The 21,250-nt window shown below is 51.9% G+C and overlaps 1 protein-coding gene across 1 annotated transcript in view; it reads left to right on the top strand.

Annotated features, from left to right (window-relative positions):
- The first annotated feature begins 4,726 nt into the window (after window positions 1-4,726).
- Window positions 4,727-21,250, top strand: part of ALOX5 (arachidonate 5-lipoxygenase) — a 61,041-nt gene continuing 44,517 nt past the window's right edge. The window contains exon 1 of the mRNA XM_054036163.1: window positions 4,727-4,946. Coding sequence (XP_053892138.1) covers window positions 4,797-4,946 — 150 coding nt within the window. The 5' untranslated portion in view covers window positions 4,727-4,796. The remainder of the gene's footprint in view (window positions 4,947-21,250) is intronic.

Raw genomic sequence — 21,250 nt, 5'->3', positions numbered from 1 at the left:
ACCGGGAGGGGTGTAGCCGGGGGCAGGGAGGGGTTGCTAGGGGCTGTGCACCGGGAGGGGTGTAGCCGGGGGCAGGGAGGGGTTGCTAGGGGCTGTGCACCGGGAGGGGTGTAGCCGGGGGCAGGGAGGGGTTGCTAGGGGCTGTGCACCGGGAGGGGTGTAGCCGGGGGCAGGGAGGGGTGACCGGGGGCTGTGTACCGGGAGGGGTGTAGCCGGGGGCAGGGAGGGGTGACCGGGGGCTGTGTACCGGGAGGGGTGTAGCCGGGGGCAGGGAGGGGTTGCTAGGGGCTGTGCACCGGGAGGGGTGTAGCCGGGGGCAGGGAGGGGTGACCGGGGGCTGTGTACCGGGAGGGGTGTAGCCGGGGGCAGGGAGGGGTTGCTAGGGGCTGTGCACCGGGAGGGGTGTAGCCGGGGGCAGGGAGGGGTGACCGGGGGCTGTGTACCGGGAGGGGTGTAGCTGGGGGCAGGGAGGAGTTGCTAGGGGCTGTGCACCGGGAGGGGTGTAGCCGGGGGCAGGGAGGGGTTGCTAGGGGCTGTGCACCGGGAGGGGTGTAGCCGGGGGCAGGGAGGGGTGACCGGGGGCTGTGTACCGGGAGGGGTGTAGCCGGGGGCAGGGAGGGGTTGCTAGGGGCTGTGCACCGGGAGGGGTGTAGCCGGGGGCAGGGAGGGGTTGCTAGGGGCTGTGCACCGGGAGGGGTGTAGCCGGGGGCAGGAAGGGGTTGCTAGGGGCTGTGCACCGGGAGGGGTGTAGCCGGGGGCAGGGAGGGGTGACCGGGGACTGTGTACCGGGAGGGGTGTAGCCGGGGGCAGGGAGGAGTTGCTAGGGGCTGTGCACCGGGAGGGGTGTAGCCGGGGGCAGGGAGGGGTTGCTAGGGGCTGTGCACCGGGAGGGGTGTAGCCGGGGGCAGGGAGGGGTTGCTAGGGGCTGTGCACCGGGAGGGGTGTAGCCGGGGGCAGGGAGGGGTTGCTAGGGGCTGTGCACCGGGAGGGGTGTAGCCGGGGGCAGGGAGGGGTGACCGGGGGCTGTGTACCGGGAGGGGTGTAGCCGGGGGCAGGGAGGGGTTGCTAGGGGCTGTGCACCGGGAGGGGTGTAGCCGGGGGCAGGGAGGGGTTGCTAGGGGCTGTGCACCGGGAGGGGTGTAGCCGGGGGCAGGGAGGGGTTGCTAGGGGCTGTGCACCGGGAGGGGTGTAGCCGGGGGCAGGGAGGGGTGACCGGGGGCTGTGTACCGGGAGGGGTGTAGCCGGGGGCAGGGAGGGGTTGCTAGGGGCTGTGCACCGGGAGGGGTGTAGCCGGGGGCAGGGAGGGGTGACCGGGGGCTGTGTACCGGGAGGGGTGTAGCTGGGGGCAGGGAGGAGTTGCTAGGGGCTGTGCACCGGGAGGGGTGTAGCCGGGGGCAGGGAGGGGTTGCTAGGGGCTGTGCACCGGGAGGGGTGTAGCCGGGGGCAGGGAGGGGTGACCGGGGGCTGTGTACCGGGAGGGGTGTAGCCGGGGGCAGGGAGGGGTTGCTAGGGGCTGTGCACCGGGAGGGGTGTAGCCGGGGGCAGGGAGGGGTTGCTAGGGGCTGTGCACCGGGAGGGGTGTAGCCGGGGGCAGGGAGGGGTGACCGGGGGCTGTGTACCGGGAGGGGTGTAGCCGGGGGCAGGGAGGGGTTGCTAGGGGCTGTGCACCGGGAGGGGTGTAGCCGGGGGCAGGGAGGGGTTGCTAGGGGCTGTGCACCGGGAGGGGTGTAGCCGGGGGCAGGGAGGGGTTGCTAGGGGCTGTGCACCGGGAGGGGTGTAGCCGGGGGCAGGGAGGGGTGACCGGGGGCTGTGTACCGGGAGGGGTGTAGCCGGGGGCAGGGAGGGGTTGCTAGGGGCTGTGCACCGGGAGGGGTGTAGCCGGGGGCAGGGAGGGGTGACCGGGGGCTGTGTACCGGGAGGGGTGTAGCTGGGGGCAGGGAGGAGTTGCTAGGGGCTGTGCACCGGGAGGGGTGTAGCCGGGGGCAGGGAGGGGTTGCTAGGGGCTGTGCACCGGGAGGGGTGTAGCCGGGGGCAGGGAGGGGTGACCGGGGGCTGTGTACCGGGATGGGTGTAGCCGGGGGCAGGGAGGGGTTGCTAGGGGCTGTGCACCGGGAGGGGTGTAGCCGGGGGCAGGGAGGGGTTGCTAGGGGCTGTGCATCGGGAGGGGTGTAGCCGGGGGCAGGGAGGGGTTGCTAGGGGCTGTGCACCGGGAGGGGTGTAGCCGGGGGCAGGGAGGGGTGACCGGGGGCTGTGTACCGGGAGGGGTGTAGCCGGGGGCAGGGAGGGGTTGCTAGGGGCTGTGCACCGGGAGGGGTGTAGCCGGGGGCAGGGAGGGGTTGCTAGGGGCTGTGCACCGGGAGGGGTGTAGCCGGGGGCAGGGAGGGGTGACCGGGGGCTGTGTACCGGGAGGGGTGTAGCTGGGGGCAGGGAGGAGTTGCTAGGGGCTGTGCACCGGGAGGGGTGTAGCCGGGGGCAGGGAGGGGTTGCTAGGGGCTGTGCACCGGGAGGGGTGTAGCCGGGGGCAGGGAGGGGTGACCGGGGGCTGTGTACCGGGATGGGTGTAGCCGGGGGCAGGGAGGGGTTGCTAGGGGCTGTGCACCGGGAGGGGTGTAGCCGGGGGCAGGGAGGGGTTGCTAGGGGCTGTGCACCGGGAGGGGTGTAGCCGGGGGCAGGGAGGGGTGACCGGGGGCTGTGTACCGGGAGGGGTGTAGCCGGGGGCAGGGAGGGGTTGCTAGGGGCTGTGCACCGGGAGGGGTGTAGCCGGGGGCAGGGAGGGGTGACCGGGGGCTGTGTACCGGGAGGGGTGTAGCCGGGGGCAGGGAGGGGTTGCTAGGGGCTGTGCACCGGGAGGGGTGTAGCCGGGGGCAGGGAGGGGTGACCGGGGGCTGTGTACCGGGAGGGGTGTAGCTGGGGGCAGGGAGGAGTTGCTAGGGGCTGTGCACCGGGAGGGGTGTAGCCGGGGGCAGGGAGGGGTTGCTAGGGGCTGTGCACCGGGAGGGGTGTAGCCGGGGGCAGGGAGGGGTGACCGGGGGCTGTGTACCGGGATGGGTGTAGCCGGGGGCAGGGAGGGGTTGCTAGGGGCTGTGCACCGGGAGGGGTGTAGCCGGGGGCAGGGAGGGGTTGCTAGGGGCTGTGCACCGGGAGGGGTGTAGCCGGGGGCAGGGAGGGGTTGCTAGGGGCTGTGCACCGGGAGGGGTGTAGCCGGGGGCAGGGAGGGGTGACCGGGGGCTGTGTACCGGGAGGGGTGTAGCCGGGGGCAGGGAGGGGTTGCTAGGGGCTGTGCACCGGGAGGGGTGTAGCCGGGGGCAGGGAGGGGTTGCTAGGGGCTGTGCACCGGGAGGGGTGTAGCCGGGGGCAGGGAGGGGTGACCGGGGGCTGTGTACCGGGAGGGGTGTAGCTGGGGGCAGGGAGGAGTTGCTAGGGGCTGTGCACCGGGAGGGGTGTAGCCGGGGGCAGGGAGGGGTTGCTAGGGGCTGTGCACCGGGAGGGGTGTAGCCGGGGGCAGGGAGGGGTGACCGGGGGCTGTGTACCGGGAGGGGTGTAGCCGGGGGCAGGGAGGAGTTGCTAGGGGCTGTGCACCGGGAGGGGTGTAGCCGGGGGCAGGGAGGGGTTGCTAGGGGCTGTGCACCGGGAGGGGTGTAGCCGGGGGCAGGGAGGGGTGACCGGGGGCTGTGTACCGGGAGGGGTGTAGCCGGGGGCAGGGAGGGGTTGCTAGGGGCTGTGCACCGGGAGGGGTGTAGCCGGGGGCAGGGAGGGGTTGCTAGGGGCTGTGCACCGGGAGGGGTGTAGCCGGGGGCAGGGAGGGGTTGCTAGGGGCTGTGCACCGGGAGGGGTGTAGCCAGGGGCAGGGAGGGGTGACCGGGGGCTGTGTACCGGGAGGGGTGTAGCCGGGGGCAGGGAGGGGTTGCTAGGGGCTGTGCACCGGGAGGGGTGTAGCCGGGGGCAGGGAGGGGTTGCTAGGGGCTGTGCACCGGGAGGGGTGTAGCCGGGGGCAGGGAGGGGTTGCTAGGGGCTGTGCACCGGGAGGGGTGTAGCCGGGGGCAGGGAGGGGTGACCGGGGGCTGTGTACCGGGAGGGGTGTAGCCGGGGGCAGGGAGGGGTTGCTAGGGGCTGTGCACCGGGAGGGGTGTAGCCGGGGGCAGGGAGGGGTTGCTAGGGGCTGTGCACCGGGAGGGGTGTAGCCGGGGGCAGGGAGGGGTTGCTAGGGGCTGTGCACCGGGAGGGGTGTAGCCGGGGGCAGGGAGGGGTGACCGGGGGCTGTGTACCGGGAGGGGTGTAGCCGGGGGCAGGGAGGGGTGACCGGGGGCTGTGTATTGGGAGGGGTGTAGCCGGGGGCAGGGAGGGGTTGCTAGGGGCTGTGCACCGGGAGGGGTGTAGCCGGGGGCAGGGAGGGGTTGCTAGGGGCTGTGCACCGGGAGGGGTGTAGCCGGGGGCAGGGAGGGGTTGCTAGGGGCTGTGCACCGGGAGGGGTGTAGCCGGGGGCAGGGAGGGGTTGCTAGGGGCTGTGCACCGGGAGGGGTGTAGCCGGGGGCAGGGAGGGGTTGCTAGGGGCTGTGCACCGGGAGGGGTGTAGCCGGGGGTAGGGAGGGGTTGCTAGGGGCTGTGTACCGGGAGGGGTGTAGCCGGGGGCAGGGAGGGGTGACCGGGGGCTGTGCACCGGGAGGGGTGTAGCCGGCGGCAGGGAGGGGCTGTGTTCGAGGGGGCGGTGCTGCTGCAGCAGCGGGGCCCGACGCTCATTCCGCAGCGGGCTCAGGCAAGCAGCTCCGCTCCTAGTGGCTGCGCGCTCCGGCCGGGCCATGCCGTCCTACACCGTGACCGTGGCCACCGGCACCCAGTGGTTCGCGGGCACCGACGACTACATCTACCTGATCCTGGAGGGCACCGCGGGCTGCAGCGAGAGGCACCTGCTGGACAAGCCCTTCTACAACGACTTCGAGCGGGGCGCGGTGAGTGCGCGTCCGGCTGGCCCCGCGCCCCCTTCCCCAGCCAGCCTGCGCGGTGTCCCTGCCCATGGGCAGCCCGGCCCCAGCCCCGCGCTCCTATGCCCCGGCCAGCCAAGCGCCACGCCCCTTTCCCCGGCCAGTCCCGTGCCCCCTGCCTCCGGCCAGCCCAACGGTGCGCCCCCCTCCCCGCGCCCCTTTCCAGTCCCTGGCCCAGCGCCTCGCCCCCTTCACCTTCCAGCCAGCCAAGCCCAGCCCCCCACCACTGTGCACAGCCCGGTGTCCCCTTTCCCTTGGGCCATCCCCTCCATGTGACTGGTCCCCCTGAACACAGCCCTAGTCCTGCACCTCCTTTCCCTAGCCAGCCGTGCACCCCCTTTTCCATACCCACTTCCCAAAGTCCAGCCCTGTGCCCCCTGCCCTGGGACTGCGGCCTCCCCAGTTCTGAGACGCCCACCTCTTAGGACTGCATCCCCAGCTCTGTCCCCTGCCAATGGGATAGCGCCCTGTGGATGCTCCGGCTCTCCGGACAGTGGAGGGCATTTTACCCATTTATTCCCTTTTTCCCATCTCTTGGAGCAGCTGTAAAGTGGGCTTAGGAACCCTCCACTGCCACCTCTTCTCTCTATCCCACTACTTCCCTGGGGAAGGGGATTTGGGCACCCACACCCCATCACTCTTTTATCCTTCCCCATTGCTGCTCCCTTGGTAGGGTCAGAATCAGGCGGACCCCTGCATCTCTCCTTGTCTTGGTGCTCTCGGCAGGAAGGGGACTGGGACACTGGGGGTGAGGTGGGGGTGCTATGCCCCTACCCTGACACTCCATCCCTCCCTAATCCTATTCACCCTTCCCACCCCTTGATTCATAGCAGGGAAGCTACCGGCATCCTACCTACTACCCATGCAGCAGGGCTGGGATCTGACTGAGTCAGGAAGTCTTTGGGATGGGATTTGGAGAGAAGGGCAACACGGGTTAGTTCTTGGTGTACCTGGTGCTGCAATGCAGGGAAGACCTTCTCCTAGGTCACTAAAGCAGATTAAGGGGCATGATGATGTTTCCTAGCCCTTCTGGACAAGATTCTCAAGTTGAATAATGGACCTGCTTTATTGCCCCATGGGAACTGCTTCTAGTAATGTCTCCTGAACCAGCAAACCCAAGAATCTAACGTGTTCCCCTTTGCCTATGCCAGGGCTTAGCGGAGGGGATTGAAAGTCAGGACTCCTGCATCCTATTCCCTCCTCTGCCATTGGCGCGAGGCGTGATGATAAGCGAGTCACTTTGCCTCAGTTTCCCCAGTCTGTAAAAGGTGTCATAATGCCTCACTGGAATGTTGTAGTGATTGATTTGTTAAGATTTGCAAAGTGCTTTGAGAGCCTCCACAGAAGGTTAAAATATTACCTTACCATTTGGAATACAAGAAAAGCACAGTGAGATAATGCACTTGGTAGGTTTTGTGCTATGACTTTAGCATTAATTGAACATATTTTAAGTGGTTCTTCAGAAAAAAATAAAATGTTTTTTAGATGTGTATTATTTACTCAAGAGAGGTACCAGAGCTGTGTCTTGAACAGCCAGCATAATTCCAACAGTAAATACATCTATCAACAGATTATTTAATTGGATGAACAATACACAAACTGTCTAATTTCATATTTGGCCCATGTAAATATGAAATTAGACAGTTTGTTTATGTTCATCCAATTAAATAATCTGTTGATAGATGTTGGAATTATGCTGGCTGTTCAAGACACAGCTCTGGTACCTCTCTTGAGAAGAGTTCAGAGAGAAGAGCCACTATAGATAACTATCAAACCTCTAGGTTCTCAAACTTCATTGCACCACGACCTCATTCTGACAACAAAAATTACTTCATGACTCCCAGAGGAGGGGCCAAAGCCTGAGCCCGCCCAAGCCCCACTGCCCAGGATGCGGGGGACGGGACAAAGCCTGAGCCCCACCGCTCTGGACATGCGGGTCTGTCATAACTATAAAGGGAAGGGTAATAGCTGTCCTGTGTACAGTACTATAAATCCCTCCTGGCCAGAGACTCCAAAATCCTTTTCCCTGTAAAGGGTTAAGAAGCTCAGGTAACCTGGCTGGCATCTGACCTAAAGGACCAATAAGGGGACAAGATACTTTCAAATCTTGGGGGGGGGAAGGTTTTTGTTTGTGTTCTTTGTTTGGGAGTGTGTTCGTTCTCGGGGACTGAGAGGGACCAGACATCAATCCAGGTTCTCCACATCTTTCTAAACAAGCCTCTCCTATTTCAAACTTGTAAGTAAATAGCCAGGCAAGGCGTGTTAGTTTTCCTTTGTTTTTCTCAACTTGTAAATGTACCTTTTACTAGAGTGTTTCTCTTTGTTTGCTGTACTTTGAACCTGAGACTAGAGGGGAGTCCTCTGAGCTCTTTAAGTTTAATTACCCTGTAAGGTTGATTTCCATACTGATTTTACAGAGATAATTTTTACCTTTTTCTTTAATTAAAAACCTTCTTTTTTAAGAACCTGATTGATTTTTTCCTTGTTTTAGATCCAAAGGGGTTTTGGATCTTGATTCACCAGGAGTTGGTGGGAGGAAGGAGGGGAATGGTTAATTTCCCCTTGTTTTAAATCCAAGGGGTTGGATTTGTTTTCACCAGGAATTTGGTGAAGGTTTTTCAAGGTTTCCCAGGGAGGGAATCCATTGAAAATGGTGGCAGCCGAACCAGAGCTAAGCTGGTAATTAAGCTTAGAAGTTTTTATGCAGGCCCCTACATTTGTACCCTAAAGTTCAAAGTGGGGATCTCAGTCCTGACATGGTGGCAGCGGTGGGATCATTTTAAACCCAAAAGCCAGTGATTTTTTTTTTTCTCCTTCTAGCGGCTTGAAAAGCCGAGCTGGAAGTAGATAGATGCATATCTTATCTCTCCTTGCCTGAAGGCAGAGGTGTTAAGTTTTTTTTACAGGTCCTTTGTTAAGAGAAGGGTTCAATTAGCAAATGACTGGTAAAAGGTATTTACAAGCTGAATTGTTTTTTTTTTTTCTTTTTACATCCTCTGGAGTAGCTAGTTAGAAAGTTACTGTTAACTCTGCAGCAGCCAGAGCTGAGAGCTTCCCAGTTTGTCAACTGCAAAGGGGGTTACCCAGCACAAGAAAACAGGAAAATGACTACCAAAGAAGTAGCTAACAAAATAGAACTGGCCAAACTAGAAGCAGAAGAAAATGAAAAAAAACATCAGAGACTGCTTCAATTAACAAAACTCGAGACAGAGCAGAGAGAAAGAGAAGAAAAAGCCAAAAAGGAGGCCCATGAAAGAGAGATGGAGCTGGAAAAAGCCAAAGAGGAGGCTCACAAGAGAACTATGGAGCTGAAAGAAAAAGAGATGGAGGAGAGAGAAAAAGAAAGGAAGCATGAACTGGAAGTAGCAAAGGCTAAGCAGGATGCACCAGCCAATGCTAACAACCCCCCTCCAGGTACCACTTCCCATCCCAGAAAATTCCCCATCTACAAGGCAGGCGATAATACTGAGGCCTTCTTAGAAAATTTTGAAAGGGCCTGCCTTGGATACAGCATCACTGCAGACCAGTACATGGTAGAGCTGAGGCCGCAGCTCAGTGGACCCTTAGCAGAGGTGGCGGCTGAAATGCCTAAGGAACACATGAACAGTTATGAACTTTTTAAAAACAAGGCCAGACTCAGAATGGGGCTAACACCCGAGCATGCCCGTCGGCGGTTCAGAGCCCTAAAGTGGAAACCGAATGTGTCATTTACCCGTCATGCCTACCACATTGACAAAAATTGTGATGCCTGGGTATCAGGAGCAAATGTTAAATCTCTGGAAGATCTGCTTTCCCTAGTAAAAATGGAGCAGTTTTTAGAGGGTGTTCCGGAGGAAATAGAAAGGTACATCCTAAATAGGAAGCCCAAAACTGTAACTGAGGCGGGGGAGATTGGAGCCCAATGGGTGGAGGTGGCAGAAAAGAAAAAAACTAGTAGCAGTTGGAGCGAATATCAGAAGGGGCAAGCCGAAACAAAACCTTACCACCGGGGACAACCCAAGGCCCCACCCACATCCCAAGGGAAACCCCAGACGCCTTCTCACCCCACCACACCAGTCTCCACCAACCAACCTCGTCCCGGTGATACCTTAGCAGGGCGATGTTTTAAATGTAATGGACTGGGACATATAAAGGCTCACTGCCCCAAGAACCCCAACCGATTACAGTTCATTACACCCCAATCACACCAAAGATCCCCAAACCCAGATGCCTCTCTCATACCCTCGGAGCGAAGGGAAACCTTGAGAGTGGGCGGAAGGAAGGTTACCGCTTGGAGGGACACTGGGGCTCAAGTGTCAACTATCCACCAATCCCTAGTGGACCCCAAACTCATCAACCCAGAGGCTACAGTGACAATTCAACCCTTCGTGTCACAATCTGTAACCTTGCCTACAGCCACGTTGCATGTCCAGTACAAGGGCTGGTCAGGAATGTGGACTTTTGCAGTCTATGACAATTATCCCATTCCCATGCTGCTGGGGGAAGATTTGGCCAACCATGTGAAGGTAGCCAAGAGGGTGGGAATAGTCACCCGCAGCCAGGCTAAGCAAGCTTTCACCCCCATCCCTGTTCCTGAGCCGTCCACCAGGGCCCCGTCTGTGTTACCGAAGACCCAAACAAAGGTGGTGGAACTGGATCCCCTGCCAACGACTGCAACAGCCGTAGTGGATCCAATCCCAGAGACCCAGCCAAAGCCAGTCCCAGAACCGGAACTGGCAACGCAACCAGCACCAAAACCATTGCCAGCCCTGAGTCCAGCGCTTGCAAACCCGTCTACAACTCCAACGCCAGAGGGCACCAGCGAGCCTGAACTGGCAGAAGCAGCAAATAACCCTACCCAAGAGGCTCAGCCAGAGCCTGAGATACCACATAGTGCACCAGCGGACAGCGGTTCACAGTCAATGGAAACAGCCCCAGCACCTGCATCGCTTCCAGAGGGACCAAGCCCCAGTCCACAGTCCAAGGAGGAACTGATGTCTCCAGCATCAAGGGAACAGTTCCAGGCCGAGCAGGAAGCAGATGACAGCCTTCAGAAAGCTTGGGCGGCGGCGCGGAGCACCCCACCGCCTCTCAGCTCTTCTAACCGATCCCGGTTTGTTGTAGAACAAGGACTTTTATACAAGGAGACTCTTTCTGGTGGGCACCAGGAAGACTGGCATCCTCAAAGGCAGTTGGTAGTTCCCACTAAGTATCGGGTAAAGCTCTTGAGCTTAGCCCATGATCATCCCAGTGGCCATTCTGGGGTGAACAGAACCAAAGACCGGTTGGGGAAGTCCTTCCACTGGGAGGGAATGGGCAAGGACGTTGCTAATTATGTCCGGTCTTGTGAGGTGTGCCAACGAGTGGGAAAACCCCAAGACCAGGTTAAAGCCCCTCTCCAGCCACTACCCATAATTGAGGTCCCATTTCAGCGCGTAGCTGTGGATATTCTGGGTCCTTTCCCAAAGAAGACACCCAGAGGAAAGCAGTACGTACTGACTTTCATGGATTTTGCTACCCGATGGCCGGAAGCAGTACCCTTAAGCAACACCAGGGCTAAAAGTGTGTGCCAGGCATTAACAAACATTTTTGCCAGGGTAGGTTGGCCCTCCGACATCCTTACAGATTCGGGAACTAACTTCCTGGCAGGAACCATGGAAAACCTGTGGGAAGCTCATGGGGTGAATCACTTGGTTGCCACCCCTTACCACCATGAAACCAATGGCCTGGTGGAGAGGTTTAATGGAACTTTGGGGGCCATGATACGTAAATTTGTAAATGAACACTCCAATGATTGGGACCTAGTGTTGCAGCAGTTGCTTTTTGCCTACAGGGCTGTACCACATCCCAGTTTAGGGTTTTCACCATTTAAACTTGTGTATGGCCGTGAGGTTAAGGGGCCATTACAGTTGGTAAAGCAACAATGGGAGGGGTTTACGCCTTCTCCAGGAACAAACATTCTAGACTTTGTAAGCAACCTACAAAACACCCTCCGACATTCTTTGGCCCTTGCTAAAAAAAACCTAAAGGATGCTCAGGAAGAGCAAAAGGCCTGGTATGATAAACATTCCAGAGAACGGTCCTTCAAAGTAGGAGACCAAGTCATGGTCTTAAAGGCAATCCAGGCCCATAAAATGGAAGCGTCGTGGGAAGGACCATTCACGGTCCAGGAGCGCCTAGGAGCTGTTAACTATCTCATAGCCTCCCCCGCCTCCAACATAAAGCCTAAAGTATACCATGTTAATTCTCTTAAGCCCTTTTATTCCAGAGAATTAAACGTTTGCCAGTTTACAGCCCAGGAAACAGATGACGCGGAGTGGCCTAAAGGTGTCTACTACGAAGGAAAAAAGGATGGTGGCGTGGAAGAGGTGAACCTCTCCATAACCCTTGGACGTCTGCAGCGACAGCAGATCAAGGAGCTGTGCACAAGCTTTGCACCAATTTTCTCAGCCACTCCAGGATGGACCGAACGGGCATACCACTCCATTAACACAGAACTCCAGGAAGAAATCACAGCCAGTGTGGAACCGAACATCCAACACTATCTGTGATTTGGGGGGCGTGTCATAACTATAAAGGGAAGGGTAATAGCTGTCCTGTGTACAGTACTATAAATCCCTCCTGGCCAGAGACTCCAAAATCCTTTTCCCTGTAAAGGGTTAAGAAGCTCAGGTAACCTGGCTGGCATCTGACCTAAAGGACCAATAAGGGGACAAGATACTTTCAAATCTTGGGGGGGGGAAGGTTTTTGTTTGTGTTCTTTGTTTGGGAGTGTGTTCGTTCTCGGGGACTGAGAGGGACCAGACATCAATCCAGGTTCTCCACATCTTTCTAAACAAGCCTCTCCTATTTCAAACTTGTAAGTAAATAGCCAGGCAAGGCGTGTTAGTTTTCCTTTGTTTTTCTCAACTTGTAAATGTACCTTTTACTAGAGTGTTTCTCTTTGTTTGCTGTACTTTGAACCTGAGACTAGAGGGGAGTCCTCTGAGCTCTTTAAGTTTAATTACCCTGTAAGGTTGATTTCCATACTGATTTTACAGAGATAATTTTTACCTTTTTCTTTAATTAAAAACCTTCTTTTTTAAGAACCTGATTGATTTTTTCCTTGTTTTAGATCCAAAGGGGTTTTGGATCTTGATTCACCAGGAGTTGGTGGGAGGAAGGAGGGGAATGGTTAATTTCCCCTTGTTTTAAATCCAAGGGGTTGGATTTGTTTTCACCAGGAATTTGGTGAAGGTTTTTCAAGGTTTCCCAGGGAGGGAATCCATTGAAAATGGTGGCAGCCGAACCAGAGCTAAGCTGGTAATTAAGCTTAGAAGTTTTTATGCAGGCCCCTACATTTGTACCCTAAAGTTCAAAGTGGGGATCTCAGTCCTGACAGGGTCAAAGCTGAAGCTCAAGGGCTTCAGCACCAGGCAGGGGGCCTGCAACCTGAGCCCCGCCACTGAGGGCTGAAGATCTCAGGTTTTGGCTTCGGCCCTGGGCAGTGAGGCTCGGGCTTCATCCAGCCCTGGCGACCCCATTCAAAGGGGATTGTGACCCATTTTGAGGTCCTGACCCACAGTTTGAGAACCGCTGCTCTAGGCCAAGACAAGGGAACTGCCTGCCAAGGGAGATGTTTGAGACGCCTTAAATGGAACTAGGAGAACAGTACAGGGATATCACACACACTAGATGCTAGGAAAATGGGGGACTGAAGAACTGGACTGATGTACTTTGTATCCCTATTTCTACAATTCTTTGAGAGTCTTATTCTGTCCTTACCCTCATCTGACTGGTCACATCCCAGCATCCATGCTGTTGCTTTATTTATTTATTTTAAAAGTCCATATTGTGTTTTATAATAGTAAGCTTCAGTATCTGTTCTGCATCCTGTAGTGCGGAAATACTAGACTTAGGACATGTCTAAACTTGAAATGCTGCAGCTGTGCAGCTGCCGTGTAGACACAATGGGGGTCTCCCATTGGTGTAGTTAATCCACCTCCCTGAGAACAGGGGAGGAATTCTTCCATCAACCTACCACTGTCTACACCGCTGGTTAGGTTGGCTTAACTCAGGGGTAGGCAACCTGCGGCATGTGTGCCAAAGGCGGCACGCGAGCTGATTTTCAGTGGTACTCACACTGCCTGGGTCCTGGCCGCTGGTCCGGGGGGCTCTACATTTTAATTTAATTTTAAATGAAGCTTCTTAAACATTTTAAAAACCTTATTTACTTTACATACAACAATAGTTTCATTATATATTATAGACTTATAGAAAGAGACCTTCTAAAAACATTAAAATGTATTACTGGCACGCAAAACCTTAAATTAGAGTGAATAAGTGAAGACTCGGCACACCTCTTCTGAAAGGTTGCCGACCCCTGGCTTAACTATCGCTCGGGGGGTGGAAATTTCACACCCCTGAGTGATGTAGCAGGGTTGACCACAATTTTTAGTGTAGACCTGGCATTAGGCACTTTTGAAAATTGTACCCCATGTGATTTAGGAGCCTAAGTCACATTTTCAACAGTGACATGGGTACGTAGCAGCTCAGGTCTCATAGAAAGTCAATGAGACCTAGATTCCTAAATGCCGCCTGGGCCCCTTTTTAAAATGAAACTTAGGCACTTCAGAAAATTGTACTTTTGTCCTATATTTTATATCACATACTCCTTTCGATAGGTCGTAAGTTTTCTGGGGCAGAGGCTGCCTCTTTATCACGTCTGTCTAGCACCCAGCACAGTGGCTCCCTGTTGTAGGCTTCTGGGTACTACTGAAACAACTTACTTTCCATACTTATTTACTATCTCAAACAGTTTTTAATGGTTCATGTGACAGTCTCTGTATGCTGCCATTTTTACAGCATGCATTTACTACGTGCTATATTAGAGTAAATATAAACCTATGTTCCTATAGGCAACTATATTGTCAGATTTATGAATACGATGTGCTCAGGTTTTTTGGTTAAAGTCAACATTTTAATGCAGAATACTGTATATATGTCTAGACACGTGCTGTTAAGCGTGAGAAACACTGTCACAAAGGCTGTAACACTTATTAGACTTGTTACTTGTAGTGGAAATTTAAAAAAAAGACAGAACAAAAATAAACAAAACTGAATTGATACAAAGTCTCTCTGTATGTTATGTTTTTCAGTGCAACTGGTGACACCAATCCTGTCCCAGTGTTTTGTTTTTTTTCCTCATTGGACTCCCCAAAGTAATTTTTCACCACAAAACAATGAAGTCTTGAACCCAGGCTGCAAAAAAGAACCCATTCAGTTCTCAGAACAAAACTTGCAGAGCATAGTTCGTTAATGCAGAAGGCCTTACCTACTTTTACAGTCCCTTTTCCATAGGTAGGCCAGGTCGATTGTTTCCATTATCCTGATACTTGCTTCCTCTGAATTCATTCAAATCATGGTTATTGTTGGGTATAATAAACAAAGTCTTGGACAAGTTCTGTGTAAGAGATTTGCATGTCAAATGTTCCATGAGGGAGGGGATATGGAAAGGGCAAAGAGACTTGTACAATGAAAGCCCTGATTCTGATATTCATGGGACTTACTCTGAGTATTGGACACAAACTATTTAGAAGCTGGTTTTTATCAAGTTGTTTTTGAGTAAGTTCCTGTTGGTGCAGAGAGATGTCACAGTGAGTGTTGCATAGCACTTCACAGTTCCCCATTTTCTTCCGATTTCCCATTTAAGCCCTGTCTGTCTGTTTGCTGTCATTAAAAGAAACCTATCTTGCAAGTACTTCCAGCAAAGAAACCCATCTTTTCAATCTCAAACTTTTATTTGGGGAGGATTTATCTGTGTCCTTCTTAATGCCCTGGAAAGATCCCCTCCTTAATCCAGAGCAGAGAATTAGAACAGCCGACTATAGACTGCACCTCAACAACTCATTCCAGGTTTTGCAGGAGAACTAGTTGCTTGGACAGGATACTTTGGGTGCTTAGTTTCAAGTTTATTTTCAGCCATGTCTGATAGATCCAATAAAACATTAGTTCTGTACTTTAATTCTGAGTCTTTGTGCATAAAGTCTTCCAGTTCCCTGGCTCACAACACTGTCACCAGTACAAACTGGCTGAGAATGACAGCCCCAGCCTGCACAAGAGGAGTAATTGCTGTATCACATTTCTGGCCATCTCTGCCATCTCCTAAAGCCCAAATATTAAACACACAGGAGGGTAATTTTCAAAGAGTACAGGAGGAAGGGCTGCAAAACAATTCTAAAGTCTTGCAGACGATGTCCAGATGTGCAGTTAACGTGCCAGGTACACCTGAAAATATTGGTAGCTTTTGCATCCCAGTTTTATGCACCTAACTTATTGCCCTCTAGCTGGACAAATCAGATTTTTAAAAGGTCCTTTGGTAAAGTGTAGTGCTTGTGATTGCAATGTGATCATTTCCCCATCTGTAAAGTTTATCCAAAGTGCATACAAAGAGTTCACTGGGTATATGCAAAAGTAACAATGTGGAGAGAAACTTTGAAAGTTCAAAGTGCTTGTCATTTTTTAGCCCCAAACATTAAAAAATGAGACGACCACCTTACTGGGATGTAGGCCAACAGTACAGTTAACATTTGGCCAGGGTGTATGAATGAAGGCTGAAGGAGGAAGAATAAGAGACACGAAGAAGAAATGACTGAGAGGGAGAATGATAGGAAGCGAGAAGAGAAAGAAGCAGATGGCAGAATTGGGCAAACAGGGTCGGCTCCAGGCACCAGCTTCTCAAGCAGGTGCTTGGGGCAGCCGCTCCGGAGAGGGGCGGCAGGTCCAGGTATTCGGCGGCAATTCGGCGGACAGTCCCTCACTCCGCCCGGGAGTGAAGGACCTCCCGCTGAATTGCCGCCACAGATCGCGATCGCGGCTTTTTTTAGATCGCGATTGCGGCTTTTTGTTGTTGTTGTTGTTTTGGCTGCTTGGGGCGGCCAAAACCCTGGAGCCGGCCCTGTGGGAAAACATGCACGTTTTCAACATTAAGCACATGGCTTCTGGGGAGGCAATGGAATTACTCCATGTGCTTAAAGTTAAGCACACATCTTGCGGAATTGGGTCCCAAATCAAAACTTACTTGTATGTGAGATGTGGTGGGCCTACAATAAAAAGTAATCTTGAAAGGTAAATATTTGCTCTGATTTGACATACTTGAAATATATTGCTGAAATACTTGCTCTTCCAAATATATTAAAAAGCTAACCGGGTACCTGTAGAAAACTATTGTAGATACATCAGGGTGGATAAAAAGTGATGATTTAAAATAAAATAAATCATTTTTAATTTAAATTGGATTTTTTATTTAAATCGATCTTTTTATTTTGTTTAAATTATACTAAGTTTTTCTTTTTAAAAATAAATCTATTTAAAATGAAATCTGAATTTAATACAAAATATTTTAAGGCCTACATTTATAATCACTTAAACCATTTAAAAAAAAATATGCTGAATCCATGAGCCTCTAACAAAACCTTTGAGTTAAAGGCTGCTTTCTGTATAAAGAAAGAATCATTGAATCATAGAGTTAGAAGGGACCACAAGGGTCATCTAGTCTACCCTCCTGCCAGGATGCAGGAGTTGTTATGTCTAAACTATCCAAGATAGATGGCTGCCCAGCCTCCTTTTGAAAACCTCCAGTGAAGGAGCTTCCACAGCCTCCCTAGGCAGTTTATTCACATGGCTTGTATTCCATCCTTTTGATCATCCTTGTCTCTCGCCTCTGTATCGTTTCCAGTTTCTCTTCATCCTTTCTATACAGCAGTGACCAAAACTGTACACAGTACTCCAGCTGAGGCCTAACCAGTGTCGAGTAGAGCGGTACTATCATTTCCAGTGACTTGCATGCTATTCCTCTGTTAATGCAACCCAAAATTGCATTTGCTTTTTTTTGCAACAGCATCGCATTGTTAGCTCATGTTGAGGTTCTGATCCACCACGACTCCCAGATCCCTCTCAGCAGTGCTGCTGCCAAGCCAGTTATCTCCCATTCTGTGTTTGTGCATTTGGTTTTTCTTTCCTAAGTGAAGCACCTTACATTTGTTTTCTTGAATTTCATTTTGGTGTCTATAGCCCAGTTCTCCAATGTATCAAGATCCCTCTGAATCTTAGCTCTATCCTCCAAAGTGTTGGCAACCCCAGTCTAGCTTTGTGTCATCTGCAAACGTGATCAGTAAGCTCTATACCTACATCTAGGTCAAACAACACCGGACCCATAACAGAACCCTGTAGAACCCCACTTGACACCTTCCAATCTGATATCATTCCATTAATAGTTACTCTTCGTTTGCAGTTGTTTTACCAATTATATGTCCACTTAACGGTAGTTCTGCCGAGCCCACATTTCTCCAGCTTACTTATCAGAATGTCATGTGGGACTGAGTCAAAAGCCTTGCTAAAGTCCAGGTATAATATGTCCACCACATTCCCCCTATGCAGCAAACCAGTTACCTTGTCAAAGAAGGAAATCAAGCTGGTTTGGCATGATTTGTTGTTAATAATCAGGGGGAAAATATCTAGCTATTGGGGCGGGGGGTTCACGCTTTATAAATATGGCAAAATAGGTCACGTACTGTATTAAGGGCTTGTTTTGTTTAATAAAAATAAATGTTATATGATGTTTTGGGTGTTTAATTAAATACCAGTTACCACTCTAATGCTGCTTGATGCAAATCTTGAGCAAAAAGTTAATTATCTAGTAAATAAGCAATATATCATTCACCATTTTCTAACATACTAAAACATATAATTAATTAATAAGAATCTGAAAATATTAAGCTATATAATTGCTTAAATAAATGTATATCGTTATAGTGTACCTTCTTAGGTTGTAAAAAGATGTACCAAATCTAGGGTAAAGGATCTATTTAGTTGTAAATCAACATATTAATGATTCTATCAACCAATGAGAATTCACCTTTCTTTAGAAAATAACTTAAGTACAAATGGTAAAGTTGGTGATAATTGTTGATTTAAACCAAGGTTTTCCAGTTGGTGATTTAAATCCCAATTTAAATCAATTCACCCTGAGATACATTTTCAAAACGTACATGAAAAGATGAAAAAAATTGAGGTCTGTTTAGGCTAACTGGGCAGCCTTTTTCTATTACTTGGACTTGTGAAATATAAATGTATTTTAGAGCTCTAGGTTTTCCATCAGCTGAATGAGTTTGTGCCAATGAATCACTCGTGGTTGTGTTATTTTGATTGTAACTGTTTGTTAGGTCTAATTGACATTGTTCTATAATATTTTAAATCTATGATCCATTTATTCTCTGTTTCATGTTGATAATGAAAGTAGATCAATTCCTGGCTTTGTCACAGTCTTCCTGTTAGCGTCTGGAAATGCCATGTATTCTCTGTGTGCCTCAGTTCCCCACAATCCTTAAAATGGGATAATAATGCTCTTTGCTGCCCATGCTTTGTCTTTCTTGTCCATTTAGACTGCAAGTTGCCTGCATGGGTATGTCTGCCCTTTGAGCTGGAAGGGTAGCTCCAGCTTAAGGAGACGTGCCCATGTTGACTCTGATTGAGTTAGTGGGCTAAAATTAGAGTGCAGCCATGGTGGCACAAGGGGCTAACTGCCCTGCGTATGTACCCATCTGAGACGGCAGGCATATTCTAAGGGTGGCCAGCCCCGCTCGCAATGCCACGGCTACACTATTTTTAGCACACTAGTTTGATCAGCGCTGACTCAGGTAAGTCTCCTTGAGGTGAAATTTATACCTCCAGCTTGAAATGTGGACGTACCCTATTGTCTTTGTAGAGTGCCCCATACAATGGGGCCCTGATCGCAACCGGGACCTCTTGGTGGCTGTGTAACACCAGCAGTAATGTTAAATATCAGCAGTAATAATCATCATAATAAAAACCCCTCGCTTGTACTCTCACCCTTACTTTTGCCAGAAGCTGGGAATGGGCGATGGGATGGATCACTTGATGATTACCTGTTCTGTTCATTCCCTCTGGGGCACCTGGCATTGGCCACTGTCAGAAGACAGGATACTGGGCTAGATGGACCTTTGGTCTAACCCAGTATGGCCATTCTTATGTACTGAATGGTGCTGGGGGGTGGAGAGGGATTTCTTTATTTCCAAGTGGGGCACTGATGTGGGAAAGGAAAGGTGGAATTCTTATTAGCAAAACCCTACTTGGATTTATAAACTGAAACCCTTCTATTAGTTGCTGTGTTGCTTGAACACGCCAGGTAGGTCTGGGGCTGATGAATGTGCCATGTACCTCCAGATACCCCTTGCCAAGTCCATTTAAGGAGAACATGCCTGCAGAACATGCTAATTAGTACACACCACTGAGTGTGCCAAGAACGTGACAGGTCCATTCATGTAGGACATACCAGTTGGCTGAGTCGGGTTCTTCTAGGTAGAACTGCTTATGTTTATTACTTATGTTTATTATGTTACATGGTAATATCAGGAAAGCATTAGTGTATTTGAATTCCCTTTCATGACATATGTGTAGCAGTAACCAAACTGGTGCTGGTGCAAACTGGTAAGTTCACATGGGTTGGAGATTGTCCTGTTGAACGTTCGTTGCCCTCGGCCACATTCTTCCAAACACCACAGAACCATGCTGAGATGGAGGAAGAAAAATATGTGTTTGAGCAATTCCATGGAGCTGTTTATAGACATGAATGGGTCAAGCTGGAAACAGGCTGCCAAGCATTGGAAGCCATATTATAGAAACCATTGTGTGTAGCATCATCTGGACTGCAGAAAATTATCATGATATTGCAAAAGTACCCACTAGATGTGAAATATAGGCCCAGTCAGGAGCTTCTTCTAGCAGATGTGCTTTCATGATTGCCTATGGAGAAAACTGGGAGCCGCAGAAAGAGGAGTATGAAGTAGAAATGAGTCAAGCATTGTCATTTCTGACAGAAAAATTGAAAAATGCAGAGGAGAAACATTTTGCATCCTGGTACCTTCAGTTCCAAGACCCAGAATCCTTGGCACAGGTTGACCAATAAAGAAGAGAGGCCTTGTGTTGGCGTTGGAAGATGCAGGGATGTAACTGTTTTTGAACTGAAAAGTCAGAAGGTTGAGTGGGAGATAAGCAAAGATCAGGAGGGCACTGGAAGGCAGCTGCTCTGGGAGGGTGGGACATGGCCTGGCTAGGAATACAGTGGAGGGGTGTCCTGCAGTCTGCTACTGCCACAGCTGGGCACAAATATTGGCTGTTTTAGGGGGATTCTTGTAGAGCTTGGAGGAGTCTTAAAACGCGTTTCAATCTGCACGTCAGTACTTACAGCAGGAGGCGGTAGGGTGGGGAATATGGAGTTAGACATTCTATCAGATGAGTCAGTGATATAGGAATGCACTTGGTGATATGGCTGCAAGGGCCATTTCTGCTCTGCTGAGGAGATGCTGTCGCTCATGCGGGAAAATAACAGGCACAATTTACAGATCCTGGCCCCACTGAGCTCTGTGGCTAAACTCCCATTGACTTCAGTGTGAGCAGGATTGCGCCCGCTGCCTGCAAATACACGTGGGTTTCAGTCGCCTCCTGATGTGACCATTGGCTTAAGCAGAGACACCTTGGGCCTGATTTTTGGACCTGCCGTGCACTGCACCTTCTGTTGCCTTGGCTGGAGGAGTGAGGGCTTGGTGCTAGCTGTAAACCAGGGCCCTGGTATCTCAGAAATCAAGGCATCCAGTATCCAGGTCCAGTTTTGAAAACCTCACTATCTAGCAGCTGTTGGATTTAGAGGTGCTGCAAGCTATGGCTGCAGATTTGGATCCAAACTTCCCCACAGATTGGGAGAGCTGGGTTTGGTTCGGGCCTAGCTGTAGTTCACATTTCATTTTTTTTCTTTTTTGTAACTTGCAGTGCATTGCCTGTTGTGTTTATCTAAGCAGGATGGCTGTTGGCTGACATATTGGGGAGCATACTGACTCATTCTCTCCAAACCAATGTCTTTCTGTGCCCTATGGGAGACAGCGCTAGGTGGAGGTGACTCTACCTGTGGGCCATCTCCTGTTGGGTGCTCTCATGGCCTACATACTGAACATGCACAGGCTATTCCTGTATCTTTTGGACTGTGACCTCTTTGAGGGGCAGGGACAGTCTGTATGTTCATCTTACACCAGGCCAGGCATGTCACTAGTGCTGAAATACTCATGATCAGTGCTTGCAGTTTCTCTACCATGTGCCTCACATGCAGGGCACACACCTCCAGCCCCAGCCTGGACAGCCTCAATGCCGCTGTCATCTTTTCCTAGCCTGAACGCCTAATTTAAATTAGCTCTGTTTTCTCATTGGTGAAGATAATCCATGTTCTCAGAAGCAGCAGCACT

The sequence above is a fragment of the Malaclemys terrapin genome, chromosome 7 (genome assembly GCF_027887155.1).
Source record: "Malaclemys terrapin pileata isolate rMalTer1 chromosome 7, rMalTer1.hap1, whole genome shotgun sequence".
Classification (NCBI taxonomy): Eukaryota; Metazoa; Chordata; order Testudines; family Emydidae; genus Malaclemys; species Malaclemys terrapin.
This window is presented reverse-complemented; position numbering and strand designations above follow the sequence as displayed.